This window comes from Loxodonta africana, chromosome 4 (assembly GCF_030014295.1).
Source record: "Loxodonta africana isolate mLoxAfr1 chromosome 4, mLoxAfr1.hap2, whole genome shotgun sequence".
Classification (NCBI taxonomy): Eukaryota; Metazoa; Chordata; class Mammalia; order Proboscidea; family Elephantidae; genus Loxodonta; species Loxodonta africana.
Window position 1 is genome coordinate 162,077,267 of NC_087345.1, and position 18,277 is coordinate 162,095,543.

The following is an 18,277-nucleotide window of genomic DNA, read 5'->3' on the forward strand; positions in this document are numbered from 1 at the left end:
TGCTTTATATGCAATATCTCATTTAATACTTTAATCTCTGTTGTATAGATGAGGGAATTGAAGCTGGGAGTAGTTGGTAGTTGACCAAAGATACACAGAAGGTAGAATCTGGGGCTGGAATCAAACCAACAGTCAGACATCAAGGTCCATGTTCTTGCCCATTGCTTCAGTGCTTCCCAAATTTCTGCCATTTGCACACCACTTATTTTTTTTTGGTCCCTATGAGTCAGAATCGACTCGACAGCAATGGGTTTTGGTTTTTTTTTTCCTACATGTCATAGCCAGTGCTGTTATTCATAGTATTTTTTCATTCCATAAATTAATTCACAATTATGTTCAAAGAAAGTCATTTTAAAGGATTTTTATGCTTTTCTCATAAACCGAAAGTCAGTAACTCTTCCTTTAAAAGAAGGCACATACGAAAGCAATTTAATCACTAAATCTAGTATCTTGAATACCATAATGGTATAAGAACCATTTTGGGGGACACTGTGGGACTCCATGGTTTTTGTTGTTGTTCATGTTGTTATTATTAGTTGCCATCGAGTCAGCTCTGACTCATGGCGACCTTAGGTATAACAAATGAAACATTGCCTGGTTCTGCACCATCTTCATGATTATTGGTATGTTTGAGTCCATACTACCTCCTTATAATATGTATCACAACTAGCTCTCTATCATCATCTCCTGCCACTTTTCACCAAGCGCTCGACTACAAGCTGAAAGGTTGGCAGTTCAAATCCACCCAGAGGTGGCTGAGAAGACAGACCTGGTGATCTGCTTCTAAAAGGTCACAGCCTTAGAAACCCTATGGGGCAGTTCTACTCTGTACACATGGGGTCACCATGAGTTGGAACCGACTCGACAGCAACTGACAACAACACTCAACACACTAAACTCCTCTTTCTTGACAGGCCTTAGATCCTGAATATATTTGGTCTACTCTGCGAGGAGTGCCCTTCTTCATTTAATCTACCCCAAACCTTAGGATGTCTTCAAGCTCTAACTCAGATGTTAAATTCTTTCTCCATAAATATTAGCCCAAGAGACAAAAGGGACCACATAAACCAGACACTCCATCAGCCTGAGACCAGAAGAACTAGATGGTGCCCGGTTACCACCAAGGACCACCCTGACAGGGAATACAACAGAGAGTCCCTGACGGAGCAGGAGAAAAGTGGGGTGCAAAACTCAAATTCTAGTAAAAAGGCCAGACAGACTTAATGGTCTCACTGAGACTGGAGGAACCCAGAAGACATGGACCCTGGACTGTTAATCCAGAACTAAAACCATTCCCGAAGCCGACTCTTCAGACAGAGAATAGACTGGACTATAAGACATAAAATGATACTCGTGAAGAGTGTGCTTCTTAGTTCAAGTAGATACACGAGACTAAATGGACAGCCCCTGTCCAGAGGTGAGATGAAAAGGCAGAAAGGGACAGGAGCTGGTTGAACGGACATGGGAAATCCCAGGTGAAAAGGGGGAATGTGCGGTCACATTACAGGGATAGCAACTAGGGTCACATAACAATGCGTGTATAGATTTTTGTATGAGAAACTAACTTGAGCTGTAAACTTTCACCTAAAGCACAATAAAAAAAAAAAAATTCTTTCTTCAAGTCTCTTCATCTCTCCCACTGACATCGTCTTCCTTCTCTACATTTCCACAGCACTTTACGGTAGGTATTCTTAATATTAAATGAGATACTGCATGCAGAGTATTTAAAAAGCATGGTAAACACTCAATAGATAATCATTTTCGCTATAATGCTTAAAACACTGTATTTATTACTACGTGTGCTTCTCCTAGAAGCATTGAGATACCCACAGCCCCTAACCTTAAGCTATATCTCATTCATCTTTGAATCCCAAGAATTAGAACAGAATAAGCATTCAGTAAAATGTTCATTATATCAATGAATGCATTTGAGGCATTGGGCTGAGTGTAATGGAGGACGTAAAAGTGTGTGAAATGTTATCACTCCCTTTAAAGAACAACCCTCTTGTAATGGTATTCACTGTGGTGGAATTTTACCTATACAGGTATCATTCCCTCATTATATATTGTCATCCAGTAAAATAAGAAAATACTTAAAGTAATATGATCACACATTGCTGATGTTCTTTTGGTTTTCTCTGACTCTCTTTAGCTCTGGAGGATCAGAAATGGCTGTTGCATGTTTCATCTCTTCTTTGTATTTCACCTGCATAATTTATAAGAATATAATGTCAGTTTTATTATGCACAAGGCTTAATAACTAATTAAGATTCTTCATTTGTAACTATTACATAATTGAATTTTGAATTCCAACATTAATTTTCCTTCAATGGGAACACAAGTTTTTATTTTATCTGATGCTTCCAGGATCCCTTTATCCTAAAGTGCAAAGATACTCATATCCATTCACCTGTCCATTATAGGAGTTTTTTAATTAAAATAAGCTAACTTTGCTTATGAAAATAAATTTCATCATGTGGTCAATACACAAGAAACCCTAGAAATTATTTTATATAATATAATGATTTATATTTTTCTATCCAAAAAGCAGTTTCTATGTAGTAATATGTTAGTTAAAATTTGCTCTGTATTTAAAGGCAAAAGTCAAATTGAGTTTGCTATAGAGTCTTGGGGACATTGTTCATCTGACTGAGAGGGTACAAATAATCCAGAATAAGGGAAATAATAAAGCGATCACAATAAAAGGACAGAAAAGGGGAGGTACAGGAAAATGCACTAAAAGCACAGGCCACTGTGGCCTGATCACTGTAAGAAGGGTCAGTGCCCCAAAGTCAGGAGACTCTTCTACCCACACAATCATATTACGTAAAGTCCACCTATATCCTGGCATCTACTTCATTCAAAAGCTTCCTACTTCAGATCTAATTGTAGGATGATCAACCAGACAAATGGCAATACCAGCTACTGTTATGTATGGGACAAGAATCAGCTCTTTCAACTTGTGAAATCATTAGTAACACTGTTATATCAGGTAGTATTTTAAATATGCTTAGAATTCAGTGCCCCAGAAGAAAGACCTGATGATTTACTTCAATAAATACTATAGCTAAGAAAACCCTATGGAGCAGTTCTACTCTGTAACACATGGAGTTGCCATGAGTTGGGGGTTGACTTGATGGCAGCTAACTCAGGCAAAATTGGATTAGAGAAAAAGGACATTTTATATATATTTATAAAAATGGAATTATGGAAACCCTGGTGGCACAGTGGTTAAATGCTCCAGCTGCTAACTAAAAGGTCAGCAGGTCAAACCCACAAGGCACTCCTTGGAAACTCTACGGGGCAGTTCTACTCTGTTCTATAGGGTCACTATGAGTTGGAATCCACTTGATGGCAATGGGTTGTATATGGAATTACTGATTAGACATAAGAGGCATATGTTGAAACTTAGCAAAGGCCTAAATCTACACAAAATAAGTTTTAGAACTCGGTAATATTTAAAATGCAACTCTGGTTGCACAGTGGTTGAGATAGGGCTGCTAACCAAAAGGTCGTCAGTTCGAATCCACCAGCCACTCCTTGGAAAACCTATGGGGCAGTCCTACTCTGTCCTATAGGATCACTATGAGTCAGAATCAACTCAATGGTAATGGATTTTTTGGTTAACATTTAAAATGATTAAAGTTGAAATCCATGCTGACATAAAGAAACAGTATCTAAATGTCGTAGCTATCACCTGTATCTTAGTATCTGTGGATTTAATGTAACAGTATTGGTATTAGTCCAGATCTAAAGCAGTTAAACTGAGAGCTCACTGAGATGGGATAACTCTAAATAAAATTCAAGAAGTAGTTTTTAACTGAGAAATCTAATAGCTAAAAGGCTTGTACTCTGGAGGTGGGAAATGTCGGGGTCTTTAAATGTTAGAGAATCCTATCTTGGTTTGACAGATCTAGCTAATCTTGAAAGGGCAACTTTCCATCTGAATACTAAGCAGGAGTTTATGGCACAGCCTCATAGAGATACAGAACTATGCATTTATTGTTTGCTAAAAGAGGCAGTGCGATGCTGGAAGGAGAAATGATATACTGTGCTACTTTATGTGATTTTCCTCGGATGAGACGCTAAACATGATTAAAGATGAGCATCTTTGTTTTTCATACAACTCAAAACTAATCAAAACGGCAGAATCATTTCACTGTAGGCAAGAGAACTGCACACTACAGAACATTTATAACATTATATCACAGTACATTGATGGGTTCATTTCAAATAGTAACATTTGAGAATGAAGGACACAAACATTCTACACTTCCATCCCAAACTAATTACCAGATTTGAGTGTTGTTGCCTGACACAGTTCTCACCCTGGTGGATCAGAATGGTCATTGCCCTCATGAACATCCTGAGCCTCTCAGTCCTCCGCCTCGTCCTTTCTTCAAGAGTCTCATTCATGCTACAGAGATTTGCTTGCACCTAGTATTCTGAAGGTTTTTTTTTTTTTTTAAAGTAAATTCCTTTTTGAAGTATGTTTATCTATAGCATTGCCTTGCCTCCTTGCCTTTCCTGCTCTGTCTCCACAAGTGCATTCTCATATCCTTAGGATGCTGTATAACTATCTCAGTTATTGACAGATGAGTTTAATCAAGACAATTACACTTGGATTACTACAAGGAAGGTTCTGGAAGACACTGCCTCCAATGGTAAAGATGAAGAGATGGATCCAGGAAGGGGTTTATGGAATGAACTCCTTTTACCTCCTCAGTAAGAAACTAAATATACTAAATGTACATAGAAAAATGCCCATCGGTAAGAGTAGTAATTATCCATTTTAAATGTCAAGCACTAAATGGAAGAATTCTTAGTCATAACATTAAGCACCTTCTCTACCCTACCTACCCCCAACCCAAAGTTGATTATTGTCATTGTTAGGTGCCATTGAGTCAATTTCAACTCATAGCGGCCCCACGTGACAGGGCAGAATTGCCCTGTAGGGTTTTTCAGGTTGTAATCTTCACAGGAACAGATCGCCAGGTCTTTCTCCCAAGGATTCACTGGGTCGGTTCAAACCACCAACCTTCTGGTTAGCAGCTGAGCAGTTAACTGGTGTGCCACTAGGGCTCTTTTAAAGGTGATTGGAGGGTAAGTTATTTTACAAATAACATTATGATACTCAAGGTGTGCATTTTTCTTTGCCAGAAGCCAGCAAAAGCAGAAGTAGAGCTGGAAAGCAGAAACACAAGGAAAAATGTGTCTAACGGAAAACTCAGAAATGTGACTGACATGGGGTAAAAAGAACGAGTACTATCTTCTTCTTTAAATCTAAATTTTCACTTAAGCCACCATTATATGTCCTAGGGCCTTTAATCATTCTATCAGGGTAAAATTTCTTTCTTCCAACTTGTGGAAAAGTACTGAAATTTATTGTTTCTCAGCAACATTTAGTACAGCTAAAATTCTGTTCAAGGAGATGAGATCTAATCATAGATATCATTACTATACTATTAAAATGATGTATCTCTTATGTACCATGATATATCAAAATGAAACACTGCTTTAGGTTCAAAGGGAACAAGGCTACAGTTTTCTTTCTGAAAGACCTTTGATAAAATACCATTTCGATAGAGTGAAGAATAAAAGAAAAATGCAGCCAGTTAAGTAAAGAAGTAACATTTATCTAGCTTATGTTTGCTTTGGGAAAGGATAATTAATGCTATAAAAAACTTACCGAACTAATATTCTGCTGATTTTTCTTCACTCGTTCAATCTCTGGGGTATCTTTTACTGCTGTGCCAGCTCCTACTTCTTTTTTATAAAATACCTTTATTATAAGAGAAGGGAAAGAATAACTCTAGGCTTATAAGAAATTCAAGTCCTAGGGCAAATTCTTATAAAAGAAGGGCAATTTCACAAGTTTTATAGTAACGCGAATACAGCTTCTATTTATGAGTACTGATGTTATAACTAGATAATACATTATGAAAATAAATTTCCAACTTTAATTCCATATTCCTTCAAGTAACCCTCTAGTACCTACTCTCGAACGTGACTGGTACTTAGTTCACGACAGATTCATTTGCTCTGAGACTATAGGGTGGCAAACTTAGAAGGGGTTTCTTTCATCAAATATAAAGACACGCCATAGGTACATATAAGAAAAAACATGTATTACAAAATGTCACTAGGCAGTTACTGTTTAATCCAAAAACAGCATGAAATTTTAAGTAACTGCCACTCTCCAAACAAGAAGATGTTCTTGTTCTCATCAAAGAAAATAACAGCTCTGTTGTAGACATCATTAATTCAAAGTCTATTTTCCTCACCCTCCACTTACCTTTAACCTTCCCACGTCTCTCCACGCCTCCCAAAACCCACTCCTTCCAGATGCAAAGCAAAACAAAAAACAAGAGCCCTCTACAGGAAAACAGAAAGGCACATGAGGACAGAACTATTTCCTCTTCTGACAGCTGGTAATTCAATGAGCCCCAAGCAGGAGGTGGGGGATACTGCAGGAGAGTTTTCCTCCAGAAGCCAGAAATCAGGAATACTATGGAGTCACAAAAGTGGAGCATAGAACAGCCTCCCTGATCCTCCCAGCACGACTTTTCATTTCTTGCCACTGCATGGCCCTCCCTGTGAGGAACCTGCTACACTTGACTCCATTCCCTGAGGGCTGGGGCTTGCCAATAATTTTGAAAAAGATTGCCAAAGTCCTCTAACTTAACAGACTTTAAATTACAACGAGACAGCTGCTTAACTGCTAAATGACTGAGCTAGCCCTACACTAAAATATAGGCTGTGTAGTCAATTTTTATCATTTTGAAAGCTCATACATCCATCAAATGTAGACCCAATCTCTTAATAGTGCTGATCAAATTTCTATTCCTTGTAATAAAAATATGAAAGTTTAGGAACTGGTTATGAACTAGTAAATTCACAGATTATCAATGCAAAAAAAAATCAATAATCAGGAAGGAAATCACTTCATAGGACTATTTTCAACTTCAAAGTAAAATCTGTGCAGAAGATTATAATTCTTTCCTGAGTTAAATTTTAAAATTCAGTTAAAAATAACTGTGGTGGATACCAGAGGGGAAAATTTGAATTAGTAATTTCAAAACAATCATGACAAATTGTAACTTGTAAGAACATTTGGTATTCTTATTATTTTAAAGAAGTAAAGATAATACATTTGACAGAAAAGTCAAGCAAATCAGCAAAAAATCAGACAAGGGAAAAATAAAAATTCCTCTTACAAAACATAAAATGCCAAGGAGGCAAATGAAAAGAAAAAAATGGCTACTCACTGCGCTAATGTTTTGTTGAGTTGTCTTAATTCTCTGAATTTCAGGAGTATCTGCCAGAGTAGAATAGTTAGAAAGCATCTTCTCTGCTTCATCTTTATATTTTTTCTAAAAATACAAACATTTAATATGAATCTGAAACTCTATGTGTGTGTATATGCATATGCATTGTATGTGTGTTAGTGAAAGGGAGAGTGGAAGAAAAAGATAACATACTGCTTCTTCCAACTCTACCATACCACAGGCTCTAAATTGTTTATGATACAAAACAGTTGTTGATTCGACAGCAGAAAAGGGAATAAAAAGCCAGTGGAGTAGGCAAACAGTCCAGCAGAGCAACTTCATCTGTACTCAGGAAGAGTAGAGATGGTTCATGGTTCTTCAGGGTTCCTACCCTGTTCCAGTTAAGCACCTTGGAGGCATGACCACTATGCTCTTTCCAAGTTTAGGACCTTCTCTTTCATGGGCAGTCCCTATTCGACATGGCCTCATAGCTCCTCCAAGTAACCTGGCTATCTATCGCTACTTCCTTTCATGCTTCTGGATCTATGCTTCGCTTCCTACTTCAGAGAAACATGCATTTGATCAGGGAGCTTAGGGAGAGAGGTACTAACATTTTTGTAGTTAAGATAAAAATCTCAATTTTCTATCTACCTATATATAGGGTTGCTATGAGTAAAAAAAAAAAAAATTGACTTGATGGCAATGGGTTTGGTTTTGGTTTAATAAATACTGTGAAGGAGCCCTGGTGGTTCAATGGTTAAGCAGAAGCAGAAGGTTGGCTGTTCAAAACCACCTGCTACTCAACAGGAGAAAAGACCTGACAATCTGTTCCTGTAAAGATTACAGCCTTGGAAACCCTATGGGGAAGTTCTACTATGTTCTACAAGGTCTCTATGAGTTGGCACTGACTCAACAGTGCACAACAACAACAACAATATATACTATTAGCCTTGATGCAACTTTATGCAACTTGAGCACTAACTTATAATAGTGTTGTTGTTGCTGGGTGCCATCAATTCAATTTTCACTCATAGCGACCCCATGTGACAGAGTAGATACTGCTTCACTATAAGGTTTTCTTGGCTGTAATCCTTACAGGAGGAGATTGCCAGGTCCTTCCCCTGCAGGGCCACTGGATAGGATCGAACCACCAACCTTTTGGTTAGCAGCCAAGTGCTTAACTGTGAAGTCACCAGGACTCCTTTCCTCACAGTAGTACCAGCACTTATGCAGCACTTACTATTGTAATACGTAATTATTCCTCAGTGTTCTCATCTCACTCTGGTCAAAATACTTAACACATCTAACTCATTTAATCAGCCCCAGAAGCAGATACTGTTATTATCCCCATGTTAGAGATGGGGAAACTGAGGCACTAGCCAGTAAGTGTCAGAGCTGGGATTAAATCCAAGCTGTCTGGTTCCGAAGTCAGTGAAGCTAACTATTATGACACACTGCTGCCTGCTGACAAAGGTGACTACTCATGCTAGAACGCACTGCTGCATCATTACAGCCTCTGACGTAGTCCATTGTATCCTACAAAAAAGGAAAAAAAAGCCACCACCATCCAGTCAATTCCGACTTATAGTGACCCTACAGAACAGAGTAGAACTGTCCCATAGGGTTTCCAAGGCTTTAAATCTTTATGAAGCAGACTGCTACATCTTTCTCCCATGTGGTGGCTGGTGGGTTCAAACCAGCGACTTTTCAGTTCACAGCCAAACGCTTTAACCAGTGTGCCACCAGCGCTCCCAAAAGGTACACACTCGCCTCACACAAGAAAGGTCCCTGGTTCGTAACCAGGTGGAAATAGTAGACTGGTTTCCATAGTGTATTGCATCCTAAAACAAACAAACAAACCCATTGCCATCAAGTTGATTCCAACTCAAAGCTACTCTATAGGACAGGGTAGAACTGCCCCACAGAGTTTCCAAAAGCAGCTATTGGATTCAAACGGCTAACATTTTGGTTAGCAGCCAACCCCTTAACCACTGTACCACCACGGCTCCCAAACTGATTAAAATCCCATCAAATCAGACGTACCCTTGTGCTACACCCAAAACATACAACACCGTTAAGTTAAAGCAGGAAATCTTCCCCTGGCAAGTCTTCACTCTTGATAGTTTTAATTTCTGGTAGTATTTCTCACGGCTTGTGATATTATATTTGTACGATTACTTGGATTATTAAATTTGGCTGTATATCCGCAAGGGCAAAGTCATGTCTAATTCTGCATCTATAAACAAGTTGTCAGGAAATGTGTGCTGAATGGATGAATGAGCTTAGCATTCTTCAGATAGCAACTTTTCTCCACTGACTCAGATGGCAATTTGTCCGTTTCATGTATTTATCTAGGATTTTATTTCTGCCAATCTGGTACAGCCAATTTCTCTGAGCCCATGTTTCAACCTGATGTACTGAGGACAGATGGACGTGAGCTTTGGCCCTATCCCAACTGCTGTCTCATCCGAGGAGAAGCAGACAATGACACCCTCGATATTTTGACCCCACCATCCTAATGCCCCCATTTGAACCAATGGATATTTATTATCCTGGTTTATGTTTTAACCAGAATTTTTACAAGTTAGGTAAAATTTTGTTAAAAATCATTTTCAGCATGAAGTCCATTCATCAAATTTAATCCCTTGGTTGATTTTTTATAACCATTTCCATTTTATTTCATTCTCCTTTACTATTTTTTCCATTGGGACTGATTCTTTTCCATGTAAATTTAATAGCGAAGATATGATTCCCACATGAATATTTTTGCCCAAATCAGATTTTATAAGTAACCTCTTCTTTCCTTGAATGTTTTCTGTTGCAGCCATTCTTTCTCCCACATCCCATTTTCCTAAAGAGTATCTGCCAGGGTATACTTGGCAGATCTAAATCTTACCAAAAACACTTAATTCTTCACTTAATTTTAGTTAGTATTAAATTTCACTTTTTGTAGTTGTAGCCACTGTTAGTTTTATTTGGGACTGATTATTTTAATAATAATATGCATTATAAAATGGGTAAAAGACAAATATTGTTGTTGTCAAGTCAATTTTGACTCATAGCAACCCCATGTTACAGAGCAGAACTGACCCATAGGGTTATCTAAGCTGTAATCTTTATGGAAGCTGATCCCCAGGTCTTTCTTCCAGGGAGCCACTGGATGGGTTCAAACTGTAAAATTTTTGGTTAGCGGCAGAGGGCTTAACTGTTGCGCCACCAGAGCTCCTTAAAAGACAAGCAGTTTATAATTATTTTTCTGCAAAATGTATGAGCAAAGAGTATTAGATCCAAGCATGCAATGGAGTCAAAGAAAAAGGTCAAAATGTTCCTAAACTCAAAACAGGGGGCCCCAATAGGGGGCTCTGGCCCTCAGTAATGTCTGTTGAATTGAAGCTACAATGGTTGTCCCTCTCATCGGTGAGGTTAATCAGGTTTGGCCAATCGTTCCTTTATAATTGAGTGCAGAGACTTTGAATGTAATGCCCTCAAAAGGATATAAATCATACAGACACACAAAGCACATAGTGATTGGATACGAGAACACATTATTCTGAATACCTTCGTTCTCCACCAACCTGGCTATAGAGTTCAGATGCTCTCTTGGCTCGAAGCATATCCGGGATATCCATACTCACTTGCATCCCTTTCCCTTTAATTTCGTTTTCTAAGTCTTTCTTATATTCTTTCTAAGAAAACAGAAAATACTTTTCAGAGCTTTGCCTAATGTAGCAATGTAGATATTTATGTATTTGAATCTTCAAAGCCACCATGTGGATATGACATGTCTGCAAATTAATCATTTCGAACGTGGGAATTCCTATTTACACTGCACATTCACATAACTGTCACCTTTATACTCTTTCTACATACAATCTGGTGTTTTGTGTTGTTTCTATCAGATACTTTCTTACCTGGCTGACCATTTCAGATGCTTTCTTAGCTCTCTGGATATCAAGCGTGTCTGCGCCCACCAGCATGCCTTTCCCCTTAATTTCAGTCTCCAGGTCCCTTTTATAGTCTTTCTGTGCAAAATAAAACATGCAATTAGAACTCTACAACAATTTGAAAAATTGCATTGAAAAACTATAATGTCATTTGACATCAGGACCTTGTCTTCTGTCTGGGGATAAGTTGGACCCTCACATCTTTTATAACTACAGAACTAGAATTTTAACTTGTGGTAGGAACATGACTTGGAGTGACTTCTTCACAAGTAATCAGAAATCTTTTCTCAATCTGAATTAAGGGGGGAAAAATCAGAGCTAGCCAAGGGGAAAATTTTATATTTAATATGATGAAATTGATGAATTAGTGATTGATATACTGACAACAGGAGCCTGGCAACACAGAGGTTAGGAACTTGGCTGTTAACCAAAAAGTCGGCAGTTCGAATCCACCAGCCGCTCCTTGGAAACCATATGGGGCAGTTCTACTCTGTCCTATAGGGTTTCTATGAGTCAGAATTGACTCGACGGTGATGGGTTCTTTTTGTTGTTGTTTCTTTGTTTTGGTGTATTGATAACATAATTGATAAATATCAGTAAAATGTGGTTGTAAAATCGTAACCTTTGCTCTGTGATAAGCAATTGTTGGTTGCTTCCCTGGAATCCACAGCCTCTTCCCCTGTCAACAGCTCCCTGATTTGCCACTGGGAAATTCGCTGCTCTCCTATTCTAAAACATCCGGCTTGGATGGGACTGGTCCAAGCAGTTGGGCCCTGTGGGGCTTAAATAAATCATTATACCCCAACCCTGACCCATCATGACTGGCTCAGGAATGGAAACATTTCTTTTTCCATAGGAGCCATCAGAAAAGACTTCATCTTTCCTGTCGGACATGAATGAAGAAGGATGTAGCCCCTTGTAACCCCTGACACCTTCTGTGCAAATACGAGTAGAAAGCCTGCCTGACAACTGAAAGAAAGAAAGCAAATCTTGATCACATTGTTTGAGCCCTAGATTGAGCCACGCCTAAGGATAAACCTACTTCTATTCTTTATACAGTTTAGTCACACACACACACACATACAAAAATCAAACCCAATGCTGTCAAGTCAATTCTGACTCATGGTGACTCCATGTGTTACAGAGTGGAATTGCTCCACGGGGTTTTTTGGTTGTAATGTTTACAGAAGCAGATTGCCAGGCCTTTCTTCCACAGCATTTCTGAGTAAGTTCAAACCATCAATTTTCAGGTTAGCAACCAATCACAAATTGCTTGTGCCACCCAGGGACCTCGTTTAGTCTAAGAACAATAAAATTATCTGCTTTGCTTAACCAAACTTGATTTGGACTATCTGCTACTTACAAAAGAGTCATAACTGACACAGACATAACATATTTTAAGACACTCTTGTCACATTTAAAAACTAGTGACTATAAAATTCAGCAAGATGCACACTTTTATGTGAACTTGCCCGTATGTTCATTCTTCAATAAAAATTTACTAGAACAAGAAAAAGTTTTACTATATTTGATTAAATTTCTCCCCAGTGACTTCCTATTATGCTGACATCATCTAGATTTGTAAGATTTCTGCTCTAAAGTAAATATTGGTTTACTTATTTGTGATGTTCTGAATTTAGATAAGATGTAAATAAAAATCTCAATCTGTTTTTTTTTTTTTTTTCTATTTTCCACTCATCAACCTGTCTATTTTCACTCATTTACATTCTCAGTCTCATTTTTCTGGATAAAAATTTAAGTAATAATTTTTAATTTTCAAAATAACTCCCAAAATCATAATTTTTACCATGTATGTAATATGCTCTCAGTTTTCAGTTAAATCTGTTTAAAACTCCAAAACAAAACACTCATTTGAAGGGCAATATATGCAGAAACCGAGGCACTGAGCATAGATACCACCAAGGAACCAGAGTAGAAATGTGTCATTTAATCTCCCACTATGAATTTCAAACCTAAAAGCATTCTCAAGAGACCACATGGGCCACTAACTGCATCAGTTATTTATTGCTGTGTACCCGAACACCCCAAAACTTAGAAGGCTTAAAACAACAACACGGTGGTGGCTACATTCAAGGGTGTGTCTCAATGCACAAGTGCTCTTAGAGCCTCTGGTTGAGTCAAGTTTGCTAATGTCCCTCTGCCTTAAAGAATGTCACCTGTTCAAGCCCACAGATGCTGGACAGTTTAACTACTGGCGGCCGCTAGTATCACAATATACCATACCGACTTTACATGAACAGTAGTAAACTTTGTACATGAAAAACAATCTATGTGCAATTTATAGCAAAGTTCCCAAACTGGCTGAAAAAGATTTGAAAGCCCACCAATTTGGCAAAATGGGACAAGCCTATTATTATATGCAAATGAGAGTGAGACCTTTAGAAGGCAAAGATAATAGCACAACCAAAATTGGTGTGGGCTGCACGTAACCGTAATAGAGCTGATTCCTCTATTTTCCCTCAGGTTGTCAATAACTAAATTTGCACTCTTTTTCTACTATGCAGTTCCAAAGAACACAGAGAAACCTAAATCAGCATATTCTTGAATAAACTAATCTACAAACTACAGACAGAGCTAAATACTAAACCATGCCAACTTCCCATAAAAGAAATATGCTTAGAACCCTGTTCTTAGGTAAGACCGTGAAATACAAAATTTCTATTCTTTCCGTATTTTTTTTTTTTCCTCCAGGGAAAAGATGCATTCCCTTAGCTTCAGCTCTCATTCCCATGAGGATGATTTCAAAACCTTCTTCTCTTGTCCCGAATCCCTACCTGTGCTACAATGCGGTACCTTGAACTGGACACAACCCCCTCCTCATAATAAGAAAATTTCCAGAGAATTATAAGTAGTGATTCATTAGGTAGGTAGGCAGTTACTTGCTAGATACTCAGAAGCCCAGGAAAGGTCACTATAAGAAATTACTATTGGAATCTCTTTCAGCCAGGAGTCACATGACATCCTTAATTCCTCTGTTTAATCCAATCATGGTAATTCCATTTCCCTGACCAGTGCCAAATCCTAGGATTGTAGGCATATATCAACACAGTAATAACACTTAAACAGCAATCTCTCGCCCTCCACATTTCTTGGATGTGAATCAAACCTGAGTCAGCTCTTCCTAAGTGCTCAGGTCATAGGAGAGCTCTTGGAGTGGCCCCACTGAAGCCCCCACCTAACCAGCCTTGCTTTAAGTTAGCAAGCACCTCTTATCCCTACAACCCAATTTTCTCTTCACATATACTTCTTAGAAAACCCTCTCTTTCCAGATACTGCCCACTCCAGTGACCTTTCATATCATCAAAACAAGTGAAGGAGTTCAAAAGGCACAGAACCAGTTCCAGAGTATTTCCTTTGAAATATTCATATGGCCTGGCTCCCACAACTTTGGTATCAGATATCTAGCGTATCTTGGTACCTAAGCCGAAACTTCTCAATTAACACCCTGTCATGAATTATATGTATTACACGAAGAGAAAAAATGTTCTTATTGGATGAAGAATAAGGTCATTCAGGGTATATAATACCTCCACCCAAAATCCTGACTGTAGAAATTTCAGGCATGGTGATTGGGTCAATAGAGGCTATCCTGACAACATGCAACCAAATCACACAGGGATGGCCATCATTGCCATGTTAGTCTCAACAGGAGACATTCAAGTTCTATTTGGAAAGCTGGAAACACAGACATGCCAAGATAAATATCAGATACCTTTTTCTACATAGCATAACATGATACTACCACCATGATCTATCCTTAAGGGGAAAACATTTATAGTAGCCGAGATAATGCAGACGGCAGTGGTGGCTCAGTGGTAGAATTCTGGCCTTCCACACGAGAATTCCTGGCCGCTGCAACTCATGCACAGCCATCATCCAACTGTCAGTGGGGGCTGGTGTGTTGCTGTGATGCTGAACAGGTTACAGTGGAGCTTCTAGATTAAGAGGGACTAGGAAGAAAGGCCTCGTGACCCACTTCCAAAACTCAGCCAATGAAAGCCTTATAGGATAACAGTGAGATCTGCAACTGATCATGGCACAGGACTGGACAGCATTTTGTTCTGTTATGTATGGGGTCGCCATGAGTTGTAGGCCAACTCAACAACAGCTGACAACAACAGATTAACATAAAATTTGCTGCATAAGGGGATATGGTAAGGTGTATGTGTGTTCCATTAAAATGCTTTTTCCCATGTTTCCTTTAGTATATTCGAAGGATATTAGCGTGACAGAAACTGAATGTAAGTTTTCAAACAAGCACGATAATTTGGAATATTGCCATTCAGACCTGTTAAACTAGCCCCAAAGCTTTGGGAAATTCCACATACTAATCCAGTTGCTGATATGACTTACTAAGTTCCAAAATACAAATTTCAAGGTCTGCACCATTCAGTCTACTAACCTCACTAGCTATCTCCGAAGCTTTTTTGGCCCGTTGTATTTCAAGGGTGTCAGTGCCAACTTGCATTCCCTTCCCTTTAATCACTGACTCCAGGTCTTTCTTGTATTCTTTCTGTAAAAGGCAACATTATACAACATTCAGACACATATCTATATTCAATGAAAGTAAAAAATGGTTAAGCATATTTAAAAAATCCAGAAAACATAACTCATCTTGTGCTATGAATGATCACCTAGAAACTAAATTTTCTGAACTGCTTAGAACTATAATCTCTATTCTCACTGAAAGGGAATATAAAGCTCCAAAGGTTTTTACTATAAAAAAGCAATTGCCAAAGTGAGAATCTTCACTGACAACTGTCTTGGGGCTAGGGGCTGGGGGCCAGGGAGGGGGTTGTAAATAAGTTGATGTGGTAGCAATAAGACTAACTTGAGGCCAGAGCATTCAACAGCATTATAGCAGCACTAGATGACTAAGATAGCAAGCGAGGTTGTGTCATCTGTATATCGAAAGCTGTTAATGAGTATTCCTCCAATCCTGATGCCACATTCTTCTTCATATAGTCCAGCTTCTCAGATTATTTGCTCAGCATATATATTGATTAAGTATGCTGAAAGGATACAGCCCTGATGTACACCTTTCCTCGCTTTAAATGACGTGCTATTCCCTTGTTCTGTTTGAACAACTGCCTCTTGGTCTATAAACAGGTTCCACGTGAGCACGATTTAGTGTTCTGGAATTCCCATTCTTCACAGTGTTATTCATAATTTTCTATGATCCACACAGTTGAATGCCTTTACAAAGTCAATAAAACATAGGTAAACATCTTTCTGGCATTCTCTGCTTTCAGCCAGGATCCATCTGACATCAGCAATGATAGCCCTTGTTCAATGTCCGCTTTTGAATCTGGCAGTTCCTTGTTGGTGTACTGCTACAACCACTTTTGAATGATCTTCAGCAGAATTTTACTTGTGTGTGATATTAATGATATTGTTCACTGATTTCCACATTCTGTTGGATAACCTTTCTTTGGAATGGGCACAAATATGGATTTCTTCCAGTTGGGTGGCCAGGTAAGCTGTCTTGCAAATTTCTTGACATAGACAAGTGAGCACCTCCAGCACTTCATCCATTTTTTGACACATCTAAATTGGTATCCTATCAATTCCTGGAGCCTTGTTTCCTGCCGATGCCTTCAGTGCAGCTTGAACTTCTTCCTTCAGTACCATCCATTCTTGATCATATGCTACCTCTTGAAATGGCTGAATGTCAACCAGTTCTTTTTGGCATAGTAACTCTGTGTATTCCTTCCATCTTCTTTTGGTGTTTTCTGCGTCGTTTTAATATTTCCCCATAGAATCCTTCAGTGTTGCAACTTGAGGCTTTAATTTTTTCTTCAGTTCTTTCAGCTTGAGAAATGCCAAGTGTGTTCTTTCCTTTTGTTTTTCCATCTCCAGGTCTTTGCACATGTCATTATAATACTTTGTTTTCTCGAGCCACCCACTGAAATCTTCTGTTCAACTCTTTTACTTCATCGTTTCTTCCTTTTGCTTTAGCTACTCCACATTCAAAAGCAAGTTTCAGAGTCTCTTCTGACATCCATTTAGGTCTTTTCTTTCTTTCCTGTCTTTTTAATGACCTTTTTCTGTCTTCGCATATGACGTCCTTGATGTCATTCCACAATTCATCTGGTCTTCGGTCATTAGTGTTCAATGCGTCAAATCTACTCTTGAGATGGTCTCTAAATTCAGGTGAGATATACTCAAGGTCATATTTTAGCTCTCCTAGACTTGTTCTAATTTTATTCAGCTTCAACATGAACTTGCATATGAATAATTGATGGTCTGTTCCACAGTCAGCCCCTGACCTTGCTCTGACTGATGATATTGAGCTTCTTTATCATCTCTTTCTTGTGTATTCCATTTAGTGAGGTCCACATGTATAGTCGCCATTTATGTTGTTGAAAAAAGGTATTTACAATGAAGTCACTGGTCTTGCAAAATTCTATCATGTGATCTCCAGCATGGTTTCTATCACCAAGGCCTTATTTTCCAACTACCAATCTTCTTTATTTTCAACTTTTGTGTTCCAATCCCCAGTAATTAGCACTGCATCTTGATTGCATGTTTGATCAATTTCAGAATGCATATGTTGGTAAAAATATTCAATTTCCTCATCTTTGGCATTAGCGGTTGGTGCATAAATTTGAGTAATTGTCATATTAACTGGTCTTCCTCGTAGGCATATGGATATTATCCTACCACCAACAGCATTGTACTTCAGGATAGATCTCGAAATGTTCTTTTTGATGATGAATGCAATGTCATTCTTCTTCAATTTCTTATTCCTGGACTAGTAGACCATATAATTTTCCAATTCAAAATGGCCAATACCAGTCCATTTCACCTCACTAATACCTAGAGTTTTGATCTTTATGTAGTCCATTTCATCTTTGACAACTTCCAATTTTCCTAGATTCATACCTCGTACATTCTATGTTCTTGTTATTAACGGATGCTTACAGCTGTTTCTTCTCATTTTGAGTCGCGCCACCCCAGCAAATGAAGGTCCCAACAGTTTTACTCTATCCGTGTCATTAAGGCAACTCTATTTTAAGGAGGCAGCTCTTCCCCAGTTGTATT

The 18,277-nt window shown here is 38.5% G+C and overlaps 2 protein-coding genes across 3 annotated transcripts in view; both read right to left on the minus strand.

The window, feature by feature from the left end:
- Positions 1–18,277, minus strand: part of LOC135231273 (LIM zinc-binding domain-containing Nebulette) — a 429,820-nt gene that overhangs the window by 31,911 nt on the left and 379,632 nt on the right. The gene's annotated exons all lie outside the window — the stretch shown is intronic.
- LOC100670710 (nebulette) overlaps positions 1–18,277 on the minus strand; it is a 90,018-nt gene that overhangs the window by 3,517 nt on the left and 68,224 nt on the right. The window contains exons 14-19 of the mRNA XM_064283219.1: positions 15,636–15,746; positions 11,180–11,290; positions 10,844–10,954; positions 7,269–7,373; positions 5,690–5,782; positions 2,114–2,206 (exon numbers count right to left, since the gene is read on the minus strand). Coding sequence (XP_064139289.1) covers positions 2,114–2,206; positions 5,690–5,782; positions 7,269–7,373; positions 10,844–10,954; positions 11,180–11,290; positions 15,636–15,746 — 624 coding nt within the window. The remainder of the gene's footprint in view (positions 1–2,113; positions 2,207–5,689; positions 5,783–7,268; positions 7,374–10,843; positions 10,955–11,179; positions 11,291–15,635; positions 15,747–18,277) is intronic.